Source organism: Lissotriton vulgaris, chromosome 2_1 (assembly GCF_964263255.1).
Source record: "Lissotriton vulgaris chromosome 2_1, aLisVul1.2, whole genome shotgun sequence".
Taxonomy (NCBI): domain Eukaryota; kingdom Metazoa; phylum Chordata; class Amphibia; order Caudata; family Salamandridae; genus Lissotriton; species Lissotriton vulgaris.
The window spans coordinates 1,367,998,407-1,368,022,487 of NC_141687.1; the positions used below are offsets into that span (position 1 = coordinate 1,367,998,407).

Below are 24,081 nucleotides of genomic sequence, written 5' to 3' on the forward strand. Positions count from 1 at the left end.
AGTTCTCGTATGATAATCAATCAATTGAAATCTCATGAGACTACCCCAAGGATTGTTGTTTACTCCCAGGATTGGCCACAGTCTCTGTGGATATCTTGCAGCCTTTTAAGGGTCCTTCTGAGGGTAGAAAAAGCATTAATTTTGTGAGTCACTCAGCTTTTTATTAAAAAACAAATTGCAATTGTATTGAATAGCATCAATCAAAAAAGAACATTGACCTACATGGAAAAATGTAGACCTTTATCCATCCAAAGATATCCGTGTTTATTATTCAAGAAGAACTTTGTACTAAAAACCTTCTGACATACAACCCTATGTGTTATGATATCCAAATATTGTGACTAAAAATGAGTTGATGAAAGTATTCTGCCCTAAGTATTGTCTTCAAAAGCAGAGCTCAATTTGAGTACCGAAGTCAAAATCTATATTTAGTAAAGTGATCTTTATGTTGCTAATACAAAATCTACACACAATGAAGGAATAATTTTTAAACAACATTTAGGTCACCATATTTTTGTCAGATGATATTTTTGTTATAGATATTCTAACTTGCAACAAACATATGTTACTAAAAAATGAACTGCAGTTTTGTTGACAGAGAAGTAAACCTAATACATTAATGGCCAGAATGTTGGCCTCATTGACAAAAAGTGACGCATCACTGCACTGCGTCAGCGATGTGTCATCATGAATTATGAATCGTGAGGACATTTTAAAACACAATTAATCACGGTGTGGCGCAGCACAGCGTAAGCTTCAGGCTTCTTGTCGTTTTAGAGGGAAAAGTTTTTTAAGGCAGATTTGTGCCACGTAACGCAATCCAACCGCCTTTGCATTACTTTTCAATACGTGAAACAAGAAACAAAAGTTCACAAATTGAAGCAAAGTAAAAAAATGGCACACTTCACAGAAGGCAGCCATGGAGCGGGAAGAAGAGAGCAGTAGCTGGGACAACAGCCCTAGCAACCCCATAAACAGCCAGGATGTCCAAACAGACTCTCAGGGGAAGAGGAAGAAGAAGTGTAACTTCAGTGAGGAGAATGAGATCCTGATCACCGACGTGAAAGGGCACCAACATCAGCAATATGTCACCTAAAAATTGCAATTAGGAAAAAAAGGCCATTTGGCAGTCCATTGTGGCCAAGACCAAAAATGTGGGACAAGCGAAGAGGACAGTAACAACTTACAAAAACGCAGACATTATATAAATCATAGGACAAAGAAAAAACTGGCCAACAATCTGAAGGCAACAATGCAGTCTGGAGGAGTAAGCCCGGGGCAACAGAAGAAGCTGGATGCCTTGGAGGAGCTGGTGGAGGAGCTGGTGGCATCTGTCATCCCAGAGGAGTTTGTGATACAAATTCAAGGACAGGACAGTGCTGCCCATGTGGAACAACAGGGTAAGTCGCAACAAGGGGCAATGTGGGCAAAAAGGGAATGTTGTGCAGTGAAGCTAGCTAAGTACCAGTGCTCCACCGTGCCGTGTGCAGGACAAAGGTGTATTTCATAAATGGAAGTCAAACTTCCCAGGTACTTGTTGCAGATCTCACTCCAGCTCTGTCATATTTCTCACTTCTATTTGTGAAGTGCAGCATGTACACTGTCAACTTTGTAAACTGGCACTTGTAGTCGGATATACAACATCTGTCACCAGAACTACAAATCCCACAATGCCAGGCAAAAAAACATGGGTCCTCATTTACAAGAGGCCTGTGCTGCTGAACCCTCACTTGTAATGGCACTCCGGTGGCACAGGCCTCTCAATCACATCTATGAGGTGACACAAAGCCACCCTGCATGCTTTTGAACGGCCTCATAAGTATGGATTAAGGCAAAGCAGTGCAAAGTGCTGCTTTGCCTTACTCTCCATCAAGATGGCTTTGCATGGCCTGGCATATATGGTCCTACAGTGTGCGCCTCCAGAACTTCAAGAAAATTGGCTTTCTGGGCACACTGGGCTTGTACATAAGCACCTGGGTGTGGAGGTGAATTCAAGTGATTTGCACCAGACAACTATGTGTGTTGAAACAAAAGATGGTAGGTGGCCCTAGTGGGCCTCTGGTAGTGCAGTTCATTGTAGGCACTGACTGAGCATGCACAACTACCACTGTGTGCGTATGGGGATACTTTGCATAGGAAGAAGGTAAAAAGGCATATGTTATGTTATGTTATTGGCATTTGTATTGTGCACAGCTACTCAAGAGTGTCCAGGCGCGGTAACTAACAGCAGGGAAGCTAGGAGGCGGCAAAAAAGTTAGATAAAAAGGAGCGTTTTTAAATGTTTCCTTACAAGTTTGGAATCTTGAGTGACGCAAAGGTCTGTAGGAAGGGAATTCCTGGCCTTCGCTGCCTTGTAGGCCAAAGAACTGCCACCCATTCTGGAAAGGCGGAAACATGGGATAATATGTGTACAGCAAAGTAGCCTGACAAATATACATTCAGTATTGTGTCTGACAGTGTCACACTTGTGTCATAGCTGGGAAGGGATGAAATAGAGGAGTACAATGAAGCACTAATTCCTTCAGGTAATGTGATCCTGGGTGAAGATATAGCACATGGCAGGAGAGAGTCTGGAGGCAAATTATGTCACCATGTCACATATGTCAAAGTCGGAGGGTGTGAGACGGATCAGTCAAAGTATAGGAAAAACTGGTTTGCCACCACAAAGTCAATGAGTCAGGGATGGTAGGAAACTGAGGTGGATGGGCCACGTGGTGGGGCAAACCTAGGTAGGTACATGTCATCAATTCCAGGACTGCTAACATGTAGGGTTCAGGTTGACCCAGAGACTTCAAAAACAGGCTGCCATGTCATTCTATTGGACATGGTCATGCATATAGTTGGTATTGTAGGCACATAAGAGTGAATCTAGGATCTGGGTTCCATCAATGTGGGGCAATAAGTTGTGTGCCTGGTAAAAAAATCTAAATTGCCAGAGAAAACTACACTTGCAATGATGAAAAGGGGTGAGTGTCAGTGCTAGCAATCTACATAGTTTGACTGGGCCCATCTCCTCAGAGGTGCTGCACTGTGCTCACTGTCCACTAATATGGAGTCAACTGTGTGTAATGAACTCATAGGTTTATACACCCCTCGTAAAACCAAAATAAGAACATGCACTCACACATTCCTGCAGTGTATCAAATTTGGAAGGTGTGTAGAGGTGTGCAGGATTTGTGTGAAATAAAGAACCCCTGGCCACATGAATGCACAATGTGCATGCAAGACAGCACAAAAAGGCAGAATGTGCGGTGTACTGTGTGAAAGGCAGGCTGGAGGATCATGTCCCAAGCCGCATCACTTTCACAGGAGTGAAGGTATGAATACAGGCCTCAGGGAATGCAGGCTCCCTGAGGATTAGGTGCAATGTGCATAGTAGTGGTGTCAGTTCATCCAAATGCATGGGGGGCATATTTACAAGCCCAGTGTGCCACCGGAACATCACTATTTATGCAGTTACAGCAGCATACTGAGCTTACCCATATCTACAAGGCCACGTAAATCCACCCTAAGTGGCTTTTCATGGTCTTGTAGATATGGAGTGAGGCAACGCAGCAAAAGTTGCTGCGTTGCCTCACACTACGATGGGGAGGCATGCTATAGGCATTACGCTGGCTGTTCTCTTGTAACACCCATGGTATTTAACAGATTCCCAGATTTACAACAAGCTGTAATCCTTGCAATGCCTCAAAATCCGAGACCACCCCAGGGCAGGTGTAGGTGAGATGCAACGAGGAGAAATAACATTATTTCTCCTTGTTTTTTCCTCTTACTATGTGTGCTGCATTAAGCAGCACACATGAACGTGGACATTGTCTGCATTGATTGTTTTTTTGCAGGAAGGGACCCCTTCCTACACAAAAACAATTATCCCTACAATGCAGTCACCCTTTCACCATAGTGCAAGGGTGCCTGCATTGGTGCAGAGCAGACATCTGTGCCCCAGCACTGTGGAAATGGACAGGAATGTTGCCTTATCTCATAGATACGGCACATTCAATTGCTTTATTTTACATAGGGCAGCGCAGCTAGAAGGCTTGCAGCACTGCACTTCTCCAAAAACTTGTAAATTAAGCCCTGAACATCAACCTTTTAACTCATGTGAACAACTGGCATGGATCACTATCAACATACATCTTTTCTATTCCAGAGGATGTACTGCCAACTCATGACCAGCTGCATGTCCTGGACGCTGTTTTTCTGGTCATTGTTTGAGTAAGTAGACCATGGTGGATGTGCTGATTCTTAAGACTCTACCTAAAATCTAAAGGAAACAGTTGCGGCCGGCATTATTAATGGGTGGGAGGGTTGCGTGGGGGTTAATACATTTTAAAAACCTACCTTTTGCCGGGTCCGGCATTTTCCTGCTCTCCTGCTTCCGTCAGGAAAAGGAAGATGGCAGCCTCCCTCCCCTCCCCTCCCCTAAGCCAATCGCAATGCTGCAATGGCAGCTGGTGTGATTGGTTGGGGCGTCGACCAGTCAGGCCCCAATGGGGAAGCCTTTTCTCCATATAGGCTGCATGCAGCCTACATGGAGAAAAGGCAGAGTGCACATGGCTGGTTTGGTAGGCCCCAGAGGGCCGACCAAACAGTCAGTGCCCTCAACAGTGGGCAAGCCACTCCTCCCCTGCACTAGACCAGATTTGCCCACCAGCCCACCCCCAACCAAAACCTTCTGTTTATTCGCAGTTGTTATGGTTTTTTTACCATTTTATGTTTCAGCTCCTCGCACTGCAAGAAAGCAGTGGGGCAACGCTCCTCTACCCTAATGGAGGAGTCGCTATGTTTCCGCTACCCGAGGTAAATATGCACAGTGCATTCTAACTTGTTTATGTGACCCATATCTGCTATTAAACTCGCAAGTCGTTAGCCAAGGTCACATGCATAAAGGGCAACAATTGTCAATCAGCCAATGGTAAGACTGAATGTTGTTTCTGCCCAGGTGGGTGATAATTTAATGCATACTATCCAGCAAAAAACAGTTATACAACTACAAAATGGTGCTAGGGAGAGTGTGTAAGTGACTGCCATCAGGGTGGCACCAAACACATCCTAGATTAGTCATAATGGTTTGACTGTATCATCTACACAAAACATTTAGCATCACGTACACACACACAGTGCTACATTAGGTTAATACTTGTTATGGGCTGTGTGTCGATTCACAGCAAGAGTGCCACTTAGTGACCAATCATGTTTGAAGATCTCTTAAGTGACTCCATTGCTAATTTGAAATGATTGACTCCTTAGGTGCTCCATCTAGTAACACCTGTATGTAAAACTGGCAGAAACTCCTACACTATGTGCTTAACCAAACCTAAGCAGATGTCACTACTGGCAAGCAGGATACAAGTAAGCAGTTGTGAAAGTTTAAAACAGACATTATTGAGCACGCTACTAATCTTATCATCTAAAAACTACAACCTACACTAATTATACCTATTCAAATGATCCCTATGCTAACCTAACCTAACTTACTTACACTATCCTAACTTAAAACTAACCTAATCTACCTAACCTTCACTTATCCTACTCTACACATATGCCACAACAGACAAGCCAAACATCAAACCCCCAACCTCCTTATAACACATTTGCACATGAGACTAACATAAACTATTGCTGTACACAAAATACCTAAACACTAAACCTAAACAAATACATATATATTGTAGTTTTTTTAGGTTTACATTTTTTACACATACTAAACATTAACCTCCACTCACTTAATGACCTACCCACCCATTTCCACTCCTATGAGGAAATAGAAATTTTATGTGGCCAGTGTGTCCCCCACTCGCACCCTATATATGTAACTATACCCCATGTATGTCCATGTCATCATGTAATTCCCTTCTCATGCCTGTAATAATAGTGCCACTGCATTTCCGTCCAATATTAGCATGTCAGTTATTAGGCCCTCCATGAATGAAAGGTTAATTCTGCACTGAGGCCTATGTTGCCAACGCATTTACATGGTACGCGTTTTAAAAGTCAAAATGCACACGTTTTGTGGCACAGTCAAACCAGGCCCCGAATTCAGGCTCCGAGCCTCTTCTGACTCTGAAAGCTACAGTTTAGTTGAGCATCCCTGACCTCTCCCTTACTTCCTGCTCAGCCGAGAGGTGCCTGCCAAGACGGTATTTTGCCTACAGTTATCTGCTCAGCTCCGCAAAAACACATTCCAGTCTAATGAAAGGGGTAAACATATTCCGCCTGCAGAAGATAGGGCCTAGCCTTTCTGTCTCCATCCAAGTGATTTACTGAACCCGTTTCCATAGAAGGCCCATGGCCCCACGTAATGCACGAAGAAATATACACGCACACTAGCATTTAGTGATGAACAGCCTTTGCTCGAGAGACCTTTACTTCAGACAATACATCCTCCAAACACAAGATATCAGATGTGCCAAAGGTGCAGGTCGTTCTGACATCCCATACTCCTCTACTAGTGCTAAAGTCAGCTCCCCCCAGCTCTCTCCAGTTACGCGTCAATTTCACGTCATGACCAATTTTGCGCGCACAAGTAGGGTAAAGGTTCCTGCTGACCCTGCAGATCTCCTCCATGCATCCACCTACCTATGACACACCTGTGACTCATCAAGTGAACACCTATGTGTACGCCTCCTTACACGCCTTCTTTCACGCCCATGTGTTCTTATCTCTCTCTTTCACTTGCTCCGCCTGGAACGCCCCGCCTTCTCTCATTCAATGCAATTGTATGGTTTCACTATATATAATGTGTTATGTGAATAAAGATTTGGATGACGACCCTTCCTGAACCTTAGTGGTGATGGAACTCGATTCTCCATAAGCTCGAGCTTTTGTATTAAAGCCCTTTTGAACCGGACACCATGGACTCTGCCTCTCATTTTTATGAGCGATCCTTATTAATGTATAGAAATTATGACAGGGTAATACATTATTTACCAGATTAATCTGGCGCCCGAATAGGTACCAGTCCCCTTCCCCACGCGCCGGCGATGTAGGTGCAGCCCCCTGACCCCTTCTATAGCCGTGACGGACTTCAAGTGTACACGACAGCGGGTCTTCCTGCCAACTCCCTCAGGCCCACGGAGGAGACGGAGACTGCGACCAGGCATCCACACGAGGCGGTGAGGATTGAGGACCATCCCGACCAGAGCCCAAGCTGAGAGAGCAAGGTCCGAGGTATCCCGAGGCCCACCTGTTCCGAGGCGCATGGGCAGCAGCAGAAGTACCAGAAACCGTAGCAGTCCAGTCCAGTATCGAGTTACCGAGGCCTTCAGTTTTGCTTCCCGGTGAGTACCGTTATGGGGAACGCATAGAGACGGGTTCATTTATTTGAGCTCGGTAAAGACGGGTCTGGGTACACAGATCCGGTAAAGACGTGTCCATTTAGTTGGATGCGGTAAAGACGTGTCTCTTTATGGGACCGGTATGGCTGTACTGTTCTTGCAGTGCATAAAGTAAACAAGTTTTTTCAGGATTGTGTTTTTTCTATGTACTAGTTAGGATGTATCTGTTTCTACTGTTTTAATGTCGTGGTATGAGTGATTGTTTTCAGTCTATTCTTGTGTTTGTTGTGTTTTTGTTCAAGTCAGTTAGTCAGTTACACCATGCCATTGTTTTCGAAATTACGTCAGATAGGGACCAGGAAAGGGATACTCGAAGAGGCAGTTCCTGTCCCGCCTAGGGACACTCCTGGCCATTTTATGTACCAGAAACATGGGCTAGATGCCATACTGTTTCTAGACTTATGGGTAGATTATACGAAGGATCTGGAAGAGAAATATAGATGGCCTGCCTCAGGGACATGGGATGCTGATTGCATCATGAGAGTAGAGGAAGCCCTATGGAAAAAGAAAGCTAGACAATCCCAGAAAGATGCCATAGAATTGTGGCGTAAAGAAGCGCATAGGAGAACAGAGAAAGAAATCCACAAAGCAGAGAGAAGTAGAGAAGCATCAGAAAAAGCCAAAGAAAAAGAGCTAAAAGAAGAAGGTGAACGGGTTAAGGCAGAACAAGTAGATAGACAAAGAAATGCCCTTATTAAAGGCATGTATCCCGTCCTTGCCGAAGGACTACCTAAAGTGACCCCGGAAGTACCCAGTAATTTGTCGCCACCATTGATCTCGACTAAAGTCCATAGTCATAAACAGACAGCAGCGGACATTTTTCTTTCCTCCTATTTGGAAGACGCCTCTCCGGATTATGTTAATGCAGATTTTCCTCCTCCTGTCAACAACCCAAACAATCCTTTTAGTCAACCGCCCGTAGCACAAGATCAACCCGCACCAGTAGTGACACTGACAGTGAAAGACGACTCAAGCCAAGGCGACTCGAGTCAAGGGGCAATGGGAGGGGGGCCCACCACAGACCTACTGCACACACCACCACCATCACGAGCACTACGAGAATTAGCACTACAACGAACGCCCAAAACGACAACAACACCTTTTAGACAAACTGTGACGCTTTCGAATTGTATATATGATCCAGTACCAGGTGTAGGTTCAATGCTCTTGTACTCAGTACGATTAAGACGCGTTGCAGACTACTCGATCACTTTACCAGACATGAAGGAACATTTAGACAGAATATATCACTTCATTAGAACGGGGGAGGGACCCGAAAGTATACATGAGGCCATGGCACATGGAAAGGCGGAGATCCAAGGCATGCTTTTACGATTTTTGATTAATTGCCTGATCAGGGAACAAGACCAGCCAAATAAAGAAGTAACTAAAGGAATGATCACTTGGAGTGACAACATAGCTATCGGTAAACATGATACAATATCAAAGATGGAATGTATGTACAGGAAAATTCGTAGAGAAATTCTGAATATGCACAAGAAAGAACAAGCCGAGAAAGGGGACGACTTAGCCACAGATGAGGACGAGACAGAAACAGAGGAAGTTGATAAAATGAATTACGTAGGCAGGGCAAGACAGTTTGACAGGCCAAAAGGCCTAGACTACAGTAAACATTCCCTCCCTCCCATACCAGAAAGATACTCGCTCGAAAACCTATTTCAAGCTACTGAACATGCACTAAGAAAACGAGTAGGGGGCGGTGAACTTTGCACTATGCATGAACAGGAACTAGCCCGGTCAGCAGTTCAATGGGCTTGTAATTCTAACATATATAATGATGACATAGTGGCGCAAACGTTTTTAAGCCTTCCCCCGGAAGAACAGCGTTTAGCTGGTATTTACATGGTTCAACATCTAATTACATTGTACGAGAGCCAACATTCTGATCCAGGTCCCTTGTATAAATTACTGGACGATTTACTCCTGGCGAGATGGAGAGGCCTAGGTACCGAATTAATTAATGTCATTCTAGATCAACGACATAAGTACTTGACTTTTCTGACCACGCACTTGATTCCTGCCCCACACCGAGAAAGAAAGACCTTCCACATAGACAGACAGAACCCCCTACGAGAGGTTCATCCCGTTAGAGGTACAGGGGGTGAGCTTCAACGAGTATACGTTTACACACCCTTGAGGAAAATAGAAATACTGGAAATGAAAAAACTACTGCCTTGTCATGATAAAGATCCAGGGGGGTTCCACCGTGAATTAAAAGACATTCTTCGCATAGGGGATTACACATACGCTGACATCATTAAATTATTGAAAGTGTTATTACCAGCAGGCATTTATGAAAAGCTTAAAGAAAAAGACTGGGAGGTGGGAGTGAAAGAGATCAGTTGGGCAGAATTGGAAGACGAAGATAAAAAACGAGGCCCTGGTATTGGTCTTGGGGAAAAAGCTAAAGCACTACCTGAACTGTTAATACAGGTCTTGCCGAGATTATTGATTACTAAAAAGGAAGATTGGGATGCTATTTCAGCCTGTAAACAGAAACCAGAGGAAGACACTAGTGATTTTTATTCTAGATTCGAAAAATGTTTTACTATTAATAGTGGCCTGAAGACAAATAGTGAATCGTACCCACATCTTTTTATGAGTAAATTAGTAGAAAATTCCTTACCCCCGATAAAAAATAGAGTACTGAAGGTTGAGAGTACCTGGCAAGCAAATAGCCCTTCCCAAATGTTGCAAATGTTACAGTACCACCAGAACCGAATTAGAGAGGAACAGGAACACGAAAAGACGCATGAAAGATACGAAAATGAAAGTACTAGTTGCACAAACAGTACCGGCTGATGGCCATAAAAAGGGCACGGCACCTGTCAAAGGGAACTGTAATTATTGCAAGCAACCAGGTCACTATGTAAATGAATGTGCTGTCCTGAAACACAATATAGCTACAGGCAAGACGAAAGAAAGACCGCGTCCTCCAAGACAGGATAACACTCCGCAGAACACGCAAACGCAACATAACACGCAACAGACAGTAGCTGTACCCCAACCTATAGCTGCCACACAACATGTCACGCAACAAATGTATCAGTATGCACAGTCAGACTATCCAGAATATCAACAGTACTCATGAAACAGCCTAGAGAGGGAGGTTGGCTTGCCCCTTATTGAGGTACCTGTAGATCAAGAGGGTCCCTATGTACATAGTCGTGTATTGGGAAGAGACAGAAAATTTCTGATTGACACAGGGGCGAGCAGAACTACCATCAGTCATGACGAGGTTCCAGGGGCACCCCTCTCAGGCTCACAGAATATTTCCCTGGGATTTTCAGGAAAGCCTATTGTCAACGAAGTGTCAAAGCCAGTTTCCTTAGGAGTCGGTCCATTGTCCCACACTACAGACCTGTTACTTACTAAATCATGTCCAGAAAACTTGCTTGGTATAAGGACATTGAAAGAATTAGGAGCAGTGATTTGTTGTTCTCCGGAAGGAGTGAGATTGTTTTTACGTGACTTTAAAGGACATTATGTGTTGAGAGATTTTGATCCCAGACTTCAGAACGTACCACAGCATTTATGGGCGCAAGGTCCGACTGATGTAGGTTACATGCAAATTACGCCACACCGTGTCACACTCAAGCAAGGAGTAGTACTGCCACGAATCCGACAATACAAGTTACCACCTGATGCTGTAGTAGCATTACTGAAAATTGTTGATGAACTCATTGCACAGGGAGTAGTTGTAGAAACTGACTCAAATGTATGTAATTCTCCTATCATTCCTATTCTTAAACGAACTGATCCAAATGCACCACCAGTCTACAGGCTAGTGATTGATCTCCGAGAACTGAACAAATGCATAATACCCCAGTACCCAGTGGTTCCAGACATTTCTTCACTATTGACTGCAATCGATTCCGAAGCGACGTTCTTTACTGTAATAGATCTCAAGAACGCCTTCTTTAGTGTTCCAATACATCCAGAGAGCCAATACCTCTTCGGATTCTGTTTAAATGGACGCAGCTTCAAATTTACGAGGGCTCCTCAAGGGTTCACAGAAAGTCCTAGTATTTATAGTCAAGCATTGAAAAGACAACTGGACAGTATTCACATGCCTACTGACACTGCACTGCTCCAATATGTTGACGATCTTTTGATCACAGCACGAACAGAACGAGACTGTGAACGTGCATCACTGACAGTCTTATATTTCTTGACAGAAAAGGGACACAAAGTGTCCCCTTCAAAGTTACAATTTTGTGCCCAGCAAGTGGTGTACCTTGGACACTTGCTGTCCAAGAGGGGTAGACAGCTGACACCAGACCGCATTCAGTTAATTGCAAATCTTTCACAGCCCAAGACACAAAAGGAAGTACGGGCCATCATTGGCCTCACTTCTTACTGCAGACAATGGATCCCCCAATATGCATATCTAGCCAAACCACTCATACAGTTGACAACACAGGAGGCAGCGACTTCGACTGTCCTCCCTTGGACTCAGGAACATACACTTGCATTTGATGAATTGAAAAAAGCTCTATGTCAAGCACCAGTTTTAGCGACTCCATGCTACAGCAAACCTTTTACACTTTTTGTCACTGAACGCGAAGGCACAGCATTATCTGTCCTTACACAAGATCAAGCAGGAAAACACAAGCCTTGTGCTTACTTTTCTAGTACATTAGATCCAGTGGCCCAGGCTCTGTCTGCGTGCCTAAAATCAGTTGCAGCAACAGCTCTAGCAATCAGACAAAGCGATTCCATCGTGTTAGGACATCCCCTGACAGTACAGGTTCCACACTCAGTAGAAGTTCTCTTGAACAGGACTCAGACACAACACCTGACTATAGCAAGACTGACAGGATATGAACTGACATTGTTCCAGCCACACATAGAGATCAGACGATGTAATACCCTGAACCCTACTACACTTTTACCCTCAAGCACAGCAGACCCAGCACCACATGACTGTGTGGAAGTAATTAATACAGTGACGAAGCCAAGACAAGACTTGACAGATATTGCACTAACGGACCCAGACCTGACACTTTATGTAGATGGTTCATGCATGAGAACAAGCAAAGGAGAGTTAGTAGCTGCATATGCAGTGACCACTGATACTGAAGTTATAGAGACACATCGTATTGATACACTGTCAGCTCAAGCAGCAGAGCTCATCGCTCTGACCCAAGCCTGTATACGAGCCAAGAACTTGAAAGTAAACATATACACGGATTCACAGTATGCCTTCGGAGTCTTTCACGACTTTGGAGTCCTCTGGCAGGAGAGAGGTTTTCTGACCTCTCATGGGACTAAAATACAGCATGGTCCCCTCATTCAGGCTCTGTTAGATGCAATACACTTGCCTACAGCCATAGCCATCATGAAGTGCAAGGCACATACTAGAGTCACTGACACCATTTCCCAGGGTAACGACCTGGCAGATCGAACAGCTAAACTCACAGCCCAAACTCAAACAGACATTCCAACTGACACGACAATGACAGAAGCACCATCACTGACGAATTGCATGACAGTCAGGGATCTCTCACAAGACGTACTCGACATACAGACACATGCCACTCCAGACGAAATCAAGAAATGGACTGAACAAGGAGGGGTCCAGACAGATCAGGGTTGGATGGCAAAAGGCAAAGCCACATGGTTTCTCCCTGACTCCATGGTTCAAGCTATCATAAATACAGCACATAGTCCAGCACACTTAGGAGAAAAGGCCATGTTAGACAGTCTACTGAATATCTGGATTAATAAGCATTTACATGCAGCAGCAAAACAGAAAGTGCGTACCTGCATGATCTGTTGTCAGTTCAATCCAGGCAAAAGCGTTCCTGTGGAACAAGGTGGATTTCATCCTCCTGACCACCCTTTTGAAGTCCTCCAGATGGATTATATTCAGATGGACAGATGTCGGGGATACAAGTACGTCCTTGTAGTTGTATGTGCCCTATCTAGATGGACAGAAGCGTACCCAGTCCCAGATTACACTAATGTGACCACTGCCAAGCAGTTGGTCCGAGAATTCTTTCCGCGATACGGCTTGCCCCGTGTCGTGTACTCAGACAATGGTCAGCCATTCTCTTCTGAACTGATGAAACAAGTATCTCTTCTGTTAGGGTACCAGTGGAGATTCCATTGCGTACGACATCCCGAGGCAGCAAGTCTCGTAGAGAGACACAATCAGACACTTAAAACCAAGTTAGCGAAGGTCTGTGCAGAAAAAGGCGTGGATTGGATGGTAGCCTTGCCAGTTGCCCTCTTTTACATGCGTATGGTAGCTCATTCCTGAACCGGACTATCCCCGTACGAGGTAGTTTTTGGTAGACCGCCGAATATGTGGGGTACGCCTATGCCGAAAAAAATCACTGATGTCGACAGTAATATGCTGACAGATTACCTGGCTTCCTTGATGTCTGCACTCCTTTCTTGTCGTTCACAGGTTGCAGCTGCCTTCCCCGACAACACCCAGGTGAAAGACCACTCGATTGTCCCGGGGGATCTGGTTTTTGTCCGAAATTTTGATAGTTCAAGTCCTCTCGAGCCCCGCTGGCGCGCACCAAAGCTGGTTCTTCTGACGACGAGGACTGCCGTCAAGGTCGAGGGGAGGAAGGGCTGGCTCCATGCCCACCACGTGAAACGCTTCCATGGACTTGGTTCAGTAAAAGACTCTAAGGACTGCCCTGATATCAGTGACTCTAAACTCCCTTTGCTAGAAAAGACTCCGGAACAGGAGTATAAGCTGAAGCTATGGTCTAGTAAGTCAGACAGCGTTTAATTGTTTAAGTCCCCCTCTGGTGAAGCGGTTAGACAGGTTCCTGACATGTATAAGATCATAGATCCAAATAGACAGAGAGATAGACAGAGAGAGATGAAAGAGAAATACTGCAAAAACTTACGCAGCAGATGCATAGTAACTCTGATCATTATGTTTTTTGTAAGTATATCAATTATATGTATAAGCTTGACGCTACATGTTTTCTTTCCTCCTCTTGGTTCACACATACATTCTTCCTTTAATGACACTATTGAGCACACATTCAGTGACCTGCCACCTCATGAATTGTCATATCGACTAGCACTACGCAACAATACTTTTATTCGTATGTTACATCATTCTCACCAGACCAGCAATGTAACGAATTGCTGGGTATGTGGCCGACTCCCACCTTATCAGAAAACGACAGGAGTTCTGCCCCTCTTTCCTTATCCGTTTTCGCACAATGGTTCGTGCGGAGCATGGTTTGCTTTAATGTCATCATTACAAGACAGAAAGTTCACAGATTCCCAGACTGAATGGATTTGGGGGGACCTGAATATAGTAATGAATAAGGCATGTTTTCCCGACAAAGATGGTTTTCCCCAAAGGAAATGAACAGATCTAGAAAATGAAGTGTACGAACTAGGAAATGTTTCCCTTAGCCTCATGATTCTGAATGTCCAGTCCGAGACAAATACAGATTCACCGTTTATAACAGTCTTACCAGTCAAAGGTGAATTATGCGTTAGAAAGAATGGTTCGGTACACTTGGGACACAGTGATTGTAATACTGTGGTCGAATTCAATGATAAAGGAAAGTCTACTTTCAAAGCCTCCAGCCATTCCTATTTCATTTGTGGTCTGACAGCCTATGTGCGTCTGCCTTTAGACTGGGGTGGAACGTGTTATATAGCGTTCCTACTGCCACCTGTTTTTCTAGCCCCATCCCATTATCATCGAGACTCACGCCTAGTACATGTTAGACACAAGAGGGAGACCGATTCTCCGGTTGTCGATCAGACTGAGACAGCGTGGGAGCAATATTCAGACTTCAATAAAGGATTCTTTTTTTTCATAGGCCCCGTTCAAAACAGTAAATTAATACGCAGGTTAACGAGAACACTGGAAGCAGTAGTGAATGAGACTACTTCTGCCTTAGGTAACTTGACCGAGGAGCAGTCTGCTATGAGACTTGTTGTTCTTCAGAACCGCCTTGTTCTTGACGTCATCCTGGCCGATAGGGGCAGGGCTTGTAGAGTGATCGGCTCCAGTTGTTGTGTATTTATTCCTAATAACGCACCATCAGTGTATGCAGCCATAACGAGGCTCCACAAGTTAGCTCACGAGATACACCAGAATCCAGGCACCTGGACTTGGTCCGGTTGGCTCTGGAGTGTGATATCAGCCTGGGGATGGAAAGTGTTGTCATTCCTAGGAATAATACTGCTCGTAGTATTTAGTTGCTGTCTCTGTCTGCAATGTGGCCCAGCGATTTGCGGCTTGTGTGCCACTGCCTGTATTCCCCGTCCACGTTCCCGTGTCCGAATGAATAAAGACGAGCAAATGATGCTATATGAACAAATAGATGGTCTCATGAATATAGATGTGTCCTGAAGGGCACAGTAGGGGACAAGGAGGGAATGAGGAAATAGAAATTGTATGTGGCCAGTGTGTCCCCCACTCGCACCCTATATATGTAACTATACCCCATGTATGTCCATGTCATCATGTAATTCCCTTCTCATGCCTGTAATAATAGTGCCACTGCATTTCCGTCCAATGTTAGCATGTCAGTTATTAGGCCCTCCATGAATGAAAGGTTAATTCTGCACTGAGGCCTATGTTGCCAACGCATTTACATGGTACGCGTTTTAAAAGTCAAAATGCACACGTTTTGTGGCACAGTCAAACCAGGCCCCGAATTCAGGCTCCGAGCCTCTTCTGACTCTGAAAGCTACAGTTTAGTTGTGCATCCCTGACCTCTCCCTTACTTCCTGCTCAGCCGAGAGGTGCCCGGCCTGGCCTGCCAAGACGGTATTTTGCCTACAGTTATCTACTCAGCTCCGCAAAAACACATTCCAGTCTAATGAAAGGGGCAAACATATTCCGCCTGCAGAAGATAGGGCCTAGCCTTTCTGTCTCCATCCAAGTGATTTACTGAACCCGTTTCCATAGAAGGCCCATGGCTCCACGTAATGCACGAAGAAATATACACGCACACTAGCATTTAGTGATGAACAGCCTTTGCTCGAGAGACCTTTACTTCAGACAATACATCCTCCAAACACAAGATATCAGATGTGCCAAAGGTGCAGGTCGTTCTGACATCCCATACTCCTCTACTAGTGCTAAAGTCAGCTCCCCCCAGCTCTCTCCAGTTACGCGTCAATTTCACGTCATGACCAATTTTGCGCGCACAAGTAGGGTAAAGGTTCCTGCTGACCCTGCAGATCTCCTCCATGCATCCACCTACCTATGACACACCTGTGACTCATCAAGTGAACACCCATGTGTACGCCTCCTTACACGCCTTCTTTCACGCCCATGTGTTCTTATCTCTCTCTTTCACTTGCTCCGCCTGGAGCGCCCCGCCTTCTCTCATTCAATGCAATTGTATGGTTTCACTATATATAATGAGTTATGTGAATAAAGATTTGGATGACGACCCTTCCTGAACCTTAGTGGTGATGGAACCCGATTCTCCATAAGCTCGAGCTTTTGTAATAAAGCCCTTTTGAACCGGACACCACGGACTCTGCCTCTCATTTTTATGAGCGATCCTTATTAATGTATAGAAATTATGACAGGGTAATACATTATTTACCACACCTAAAAACAGATGAATAGTAAAATCTATAAAAACACAAAAACAGCCATAACCTACACCTATGCTAACAACTATCCTAACCCATGCTAAAGGTCTATCATATAAAAACAATTTGGAAGAACTGGGGAGGGCGGGAAAGTTGGAGACAGAGCCTATATTATATATTAAATATGTCCAACAGTCTGCTGTAAAGTCTTCACCATTTGCAGGAGTATTGCTACCTTCAATTTTAGTCCTGCCAATGTCAAAATATTGTCCTGCTGACCCTTTAGCAGCTGCCTCTCTATCTTTTTGGGCTGTTGTGAGGTAGTGGCAACTAGCTGTGGTGCCACTGCTGGTGGGGCTGTGGAGTGTCCTGGAAATGGTACTGGATCCCCACCATGGGAATATTTCACTTGACAGCTCCTGCTTGCCCTGTTGCAGCTTCATGTCCCTTAGGTGGCAACTTTCAGGTCCCTGCTGCCCTTGCTCTGTCACACTTATGTCCATGCACCTGAAGGCCTTGGCAACGTTGTGTATGTGCCTGTATCTCTCTGGGAGGAGCCAATATGCCTTTTCCTGCTCTGGGGTCATGTTGTCTGTTGGAGAGGATGGACACATAAATCTGACCAAGCTTATTTGTCACAATTGTCAACTTTTACATGCATTAAATGCTTTTAGCAGCCCAAGTGATATGGCATGTCATCAACAATAACATCTAGGTAACATATCAAAACCATCCATCCTAAGAAGCATGTACTTCCCCTAAGATAACAATGGTAAATAACCCAGGTTTTGTCCTTGTTTGTTCAAAACATGGCAGTGTCTGGCCTCTTTACCATGTACACATGTGCCTAAGAAGCCAGATTTGGATCAACAATGTTGTGTATACATGGAATGGTACACATGGGCTATCTAGGTGCTTCCTGGGGAAAGCATGCAGCATGCAAGGGGGTAAAATCTATGACCAATCACCTATGTGAAATAAGTGATGTGTAACAAGTACACGTATTGTGCCTCAGCAATACTTCACTGCTATGGCATATACACAAAGCCACACACATAGGAGCATAGATTGAAACAGTTCAAGGAATGGAAACATAGACAGAGTGTTGGATACTTCTCCAAGAATGACATCTAGACATACCTGGAACTTTGACCTCGATCAAGCGATTAAAACCTCCCAATGTCATTTGTTCCTTTACATATTTGAGTCTTGCTTAGATTGTTACCTAGATGCACATTAACTCATACTTAATCCATGTGATGAGGTTGTGCATGTAAGTTGTAGATCTCATATGTATAAGTATACTGTGCTGTATCTTGCAGGTAATCTGCGAAAAGTTTTAATGGTGACCATCCGTGGGGGAGACAGTATGAATAAGAGCAGCAGTAAATGCACTGTGAAATGGCCTGTATGCTGACAACACAGTGCTGCCTACATGCCTGTGGTACTTAACACATTAGCCTTATTCCTCACAAAACATTACAGAGGTATGGAAATGTGTCTATTATCTGGCAATGGGTATATGAGGGCATGAATCTGGCATGTAACGGCATTGGCATGTGTGAACTGGTGACATGTCCCATACCTATTCAATCTACACTGTTGTAGGAAACATCACAGCATGTGAGGACGAGCCACAAAAAAGTACCATACATTCCCATGTGTACACTTACACTAACAATGTGCAGCAGACAGGCAGATTGCAGTTCGTTGCTCCAATTCCTGGTTCAGATCGAGTTTCATCACAGCTTCCTTTCTATCACGTGCCATTTTGGCGGTTGCTCCTCTGGCACCCCATCTCACCAATACGCAGTACTCTGAGGGATGTGCCGGTACCCATGATGTGTATTGACTGGTATAGCATATCATGATCAATGTGAGCCAAGGCGTGAACCCAAGTAAATCATCCTCATTGACAATGGACTTATATACTCACTACAACAAATGGGGATATGTGACTTGCCCACTGGTTATACTATCTTGAACAATACATGCTAACTATGTCAATTCACAAATACATATGCAGCATCTATACTTGGATGGAATTTTTTTTTGGTATGGGGGACCTGCTTACATGGTCACCCAAGTCCATTGGGGTCCAAAATTTGGCTAAAAGCTGTACTTTAGCTACAAGTATGGAGCACCAATCAATATGCTGTTTGAGTTGTATGAATGTCTGGCATGCCTTCAATCATTTTGATTGTACCAATGTTGGTAGAGTACAGGACAGTAATCTGCAGGCATGGGCTTGGTATGATTTGAACACACAATATGAGGAAACATATATTTACAAAATGTCCTTTGTGCACATGTCACCATTAAATGTGCTGTTGGCTATTGAAAGTCTGGTCTGGGATATGTGTTACACCCAAACCACACCTGTGTCCTGCATACATTGTTATTGTTTCCACGTGGCAATTTGGCCCTGTCATTTGCATATGTAACTTTGTCCTACATATGTTGCAAATCCACATGTAAGGTGAATCTTGTTTCCCCAGAGTGATGATATGACTTGCACATCTCACTGCAACCCATTTCAGCAAACACATACAAACCTTATAGAAAACAAAAACAATAAGGTGACACTCACCAGTAATATTGCGATCTCGGAATGTTGCCACTTCACCAATGGTGAATGGGTCTGGTCTACCTACAAGACAAAATACATGGTACATAGCTCTGTGAATGCTGAACATGTACTTTCTGCCAATATGAAGGACAGTATGTTGACATCAGAAATGCCAGGAATTGTCTGCATGTTGGACTTGTAGCATGAGGCACAGTTGGAATGTCCTCAAGATGGACATATGTGTGCCATGTTGCAGTATATTCAGAGGGGAACGGCCAGAACAACACGGTTGGAGTCATGGGTGCCGGAACACCGCAATCAGAACCACACGTTACTGAACAACGCATCTGCCTTAAACATACATATGAGTGGTTAAGGCAGATAGCGCTTTAGTGTTCAGGATGGGTGGGAAAGCATCAGAACAGGAAACTCAAGATGCGGACAGGTAAGTGGGGCTGGGGCCTAGTTAGGGGGAGTGGTATTTAGCGGTGGATTTGGGGGGGAGTTTTTAATAGTGAGGGGCAGTTTAGGACTAAGGGCAGGGAGATCAGGGTAGGTTTTTTAATTGGGGACAGTGCAGTGGAAGGGGTTGGGGTAGTTTTGAAAAGGGGGAGGTTTTTAGGGCTCAGGGCTGGGGAGCGGGTCAGGGTTATTTTAAGGGATGGGTTTCAGGGAGAGGTTTCAGGAATGGTTGGTGGTTTTAAGGCTCAGGTCTGGGGGGATCGGGTAGTGTTTTAATTGAGGGCAGGGCCTCAGGGCAGTGGAAGGGGTTGGGATACTTTTAGGGACAGCACAGATGTGGGGTTGGCATAGTATATGGTAAAGGGCATGGTTTTAGGCCTCAGGGCAAGGGGAGGGGAAGGGGTAGTTTTACAGGCAGGGCATTTTTAGGCCTCAGGGTGGGGGGGCGAGGTAGGGGCTTCAAATTTTAGGGCAGGGTGGTCAGAGTAGTGGCAACCTTAGCCACGCATATCCCTTACCATTCCTGCCTTTTCAACTAAAATGTGGGGTAAAGGCATTCATGGTAAAGAAATGTATGGTTAAGACGCATTTGTGGTTCAGACTGCATGGTAGAGGCATGTGTGGTTTAGCCTCAAACAGTCCTGCAGTTGAATGAGTTGCCACGATTGTGATGCAGGGAAAGAGGAGCGGGGAGAAGGTGCAGCTCTGGCGTGTCCCTCTACGGATGGGGAAGGGGTCCAATATGAAGCCCCCACTGTTCACCTGTGCAGTAGGATTATCGTATAGCAATCCTACCTTAGCGATGAATTGATTGCTTAGGCCAAAGTTCTCCAGTACCGTAAAGAAATAGTTCCATTTGATGCAATCAAATGCCTTTTCTGTATCAAGTGAAAGCGCTAACATGTTGGTATGGAGATATTTAGATGACCAGAGCGTGTGGGCTAAGGTGCGTGGGTGGTTTCTGGAGGAGTGGCTGGGTACGAAGCCTACTTGCGTATGACGCATCAGGGAGGGGTGGAATTATTTAGGCAGGAAGCCAAAACACTGGCCATGATTTTGACATCACAGTTCAGTAAGGATATGGGGCAGTAGCTACCACAAAGCATGGGGTATTTCCCAGGTTAGGGAAGGATGGTGATCACTGCCTTATTAGAGAGGTTGCCTAGGGAGGACCTTCGTTCCACCTCTTAGAATGCAGTCTGTAGCGTATCAACTACCTCCTCCCCTGACCATCTTTAGAACTCTGCTGGGAAAGTGTCCTCGTCGGGGGCTTTATGGTAGGGTAATTTAGAGATTGCTAGTGTGATCTCCTTTCTGATGAATTCCCTGTCCAGTAGCTCCCTGCCCTTGTCCGAGAGACGAGAGAGGTCTGCATCCCTTAAGAAGGAGGTCAATTTGTGTTCCGAAGCCAGTACCCCCGAAGTTTAAAGAGATGTATAGAACAAAGCTAATTTGTTTGGGATATTTTGAGGGCGGGTGAGGGTCATGCCTCCTGCTGATTGTATGGCAGGGATGGCCATGGACACCTCTCTCTGGCAAAGCGACACCGCCAGTAATCTCCCTGCTTTTCCCCCTGTTCATAATGCCTCCCTTTCATCCTCTGCAATGCATATTCTGCTTGGAGGTGAAAAGACTATTTAGGGCCATTCGGGCCTGTTCCAGTGACCTACGGTGATGTAAGGTAGAGTGGCCTGAGTAGAGGCAGGTAAAGGACATGATGTCCCTTTCCAGTTCTTTCTGTCAGGTCACTGCTTGTCTGTTGGCCTGTGCTGCATCCCTCATAAGTTGACCTCTGATGGTGGCCTTCATGGCGGCCCAGAGAGTTCTACGGGAGTCCATGGACTCTTGGTTGTCAGAGAGGTATTCTTTGAAGTGCGCCTTCAGTTGAGATTTACCTTTAGGGGTCCAATGGTGCTGAATATTCATGCGCCAAGGCTTACAGTCAGGTCGAGCCAGCCCTACCTCCAGTGATATAAGAAATGTGGAGTGGTCTGAAAGTGCTGCCTCCAGTATTTTAGAGTCCTGGACTAGCAGTACCGTCATTTGGGACACAAGAAAGTAGTTCAACCGGAAGAGCGTGCCACGTACTGGAGAGGTAAAAGTAAAGTCTGTGTCTGTTGGGTGACTGAGGTGCCAGTTGTCCACCAGACCATTGTCCGCCAGCACTTTTTCCATCAGAGCCACTTCTGCAGCACTGCCCCTGTCAAGGGGTCCACTTCTATCCAAAACAGGTGTCCCTGTGGTAGATGAGCTGTAACCCTGATATTGTGGGAAACTGTGAGGATGATGGCAGGTAGGGGGAGGCAAAGGGGATGTATAGCAATCGAGTTAAGAGAGTAAGAGAAGAGATAAGACAAAATAGGGCAAGGTAGGGGAGGGGATGGGCAGGAAAAGAGGATCTGCTTTCTACTGTGCAGCACTGGGGACACTGGAATTCATACCACAGGCCTATTTGCTGATGCACCGTTCCGAGGGGGGCCGTCAGGAGGACCGAGCAATGCCTAAGGCACGACTATAGCGGAGCGAGGCAGGCTGGGGGACAATGCTAACAAGGAGGAGCTCAAAGATTATCCAGTGACAACATAGTGGCGCCCGGGCTGAGCAATGCAAAACAACAACAAATCCAGTGTCGGATTTGCAGGTGGGGGGGGGGAGGTAGGAAGGAGGAAGGTGTTGCTATTCCCCTAGATTAGTACAGATGCTGGGGGCCAGAATGTCATCAGCCGCTATCTCTCTGCCCCGTATGCGTTTGGGTGGAGAGGCCTCTATGAAGACTTCCGGGCTACTATGGAAGAGAGACTCTGGCTTGGCAGTTGGAGTAAAGAATAGAAGAAAGGGGGGGTAGGCCCATAAAGCAGAAGGCACAATTCATGATTGATACTTGGTAGTAGGTAGTTGGCAATTGGTAGCCGGAGAGGGCACTGTAGTCGTGTTGTTGCCCAGGAGGGAGGGGGGGGGGCATGTAAGGGCAGAAATAGCTCATGAGACATATGACATATAGCAAACTGAGATCAAACAATAATTACAATTTAAATAGGGGTAACGAGAGCCATAACAGTGTCATCATTGGACAACTTAGACAAATACACAAGCGTCCAATATAGTGGAAATGATACTCAGCTGTCCGATATCTGGTAGCCGCCCAGTTTCTCAATTTAACGTCTGCTCTAAGGATTGTGTCTGGTGTAGGGACCGCATAGTTCCTTTCCCCATTATTCTGTGTCTGAGGTGGGCTTTAGAGGGGAACAGGATTTGACTTTGTGTTGCTCTTGGATAAAGGCAGGTACAGTTTGGAGGGCTGAGGCCTAGTCCTCTTGGACACAATATGACCTCTCCTGATTCCTGCCATGGTTCCATGATCTGCTTGTGTCTGCTGTCAGTTGCAGGAGGAGGGGAGTCATTGCACTCTTGTGTAGACATGATGCAATGGGTGTCTATGTCCTTCAGTCCCATGTTGTCCAGGAACAGGCGCAGGTCCTCCGGGTCATAAAAGTCCTTGGAGACACCCTCTTTGGGCAGGCTCAAAGAGACCATATTTGATATTCATTTGGCTTAGTCCAGGTCAGAAAGAGAGGAAAGCCTTCCAGCTATCATTGGTCTCCTGGAGAAATCCGCTGCCATATGAACTTCAAGCCCTTCATATGGGAGTGAACCTGAGTGCGAGCTGCGGACAGCAGTTGCCGTGTTTGTTTGTGGCGTAAGAATGAGGGCGCGTAGCAGAGTCCTTGCGTGAAGGGCCGATGCATTGGGCGCGTTGTTTTTCCAACAGTGGACCAAAGGTGACACCTATAAAACCTGGGAAAGTGTCTCTGAGGAATGCTTCGACATTTGACCCTTCAATTGCTTCTGGGAAACCATTTAAATGGACATTGTCTCTCCTACTGCGATCTTCCAGATAAATCAATTTAGTTGGGAGAAAGAGAAGCTCTTGATCCCTGTCCTGCAAGGTATCAAGGTGGCCCTACACCACTGCCAAACTTGGGTCCAGCTCCTCCACACGTGAATGGAATCCCATGATGTGCGCCTCGATCGAATTCACCTCCTCTGTTAGTGTAGAGATGTTATTGTCCATCCCTTAAGACGTCTGCTTACTGCAGAGAGTTCTGGAAATATGTGACCCATGATTTTCCCCTGTGAGGAGACTGG

General features: G+C 45.3%; 1 protein-coding gene across 1 annotated transcript in view; it reads left to right on the forward strand.

The window, feature by feature from the left end:
• The first annotated feature begins 1,252 nt into the window (after positions 1–1,252).
• LOC147732603 (uncharacterized) overlaps positions 1,253–24,081 on the forward strand; it is a 76,965-nt gene continuing 54,136 nt past the window's right edge. Inside the window, exon 1 of the mRNA XM_086954288.1 lies at positions 1,253–1,400. Coding sequence (XP_086810414.1) covers positions 1,253–1,400 — 148 coding nt within the window. The remainder of the gene's footprint in view (positions 1,401–24,081) is intronic.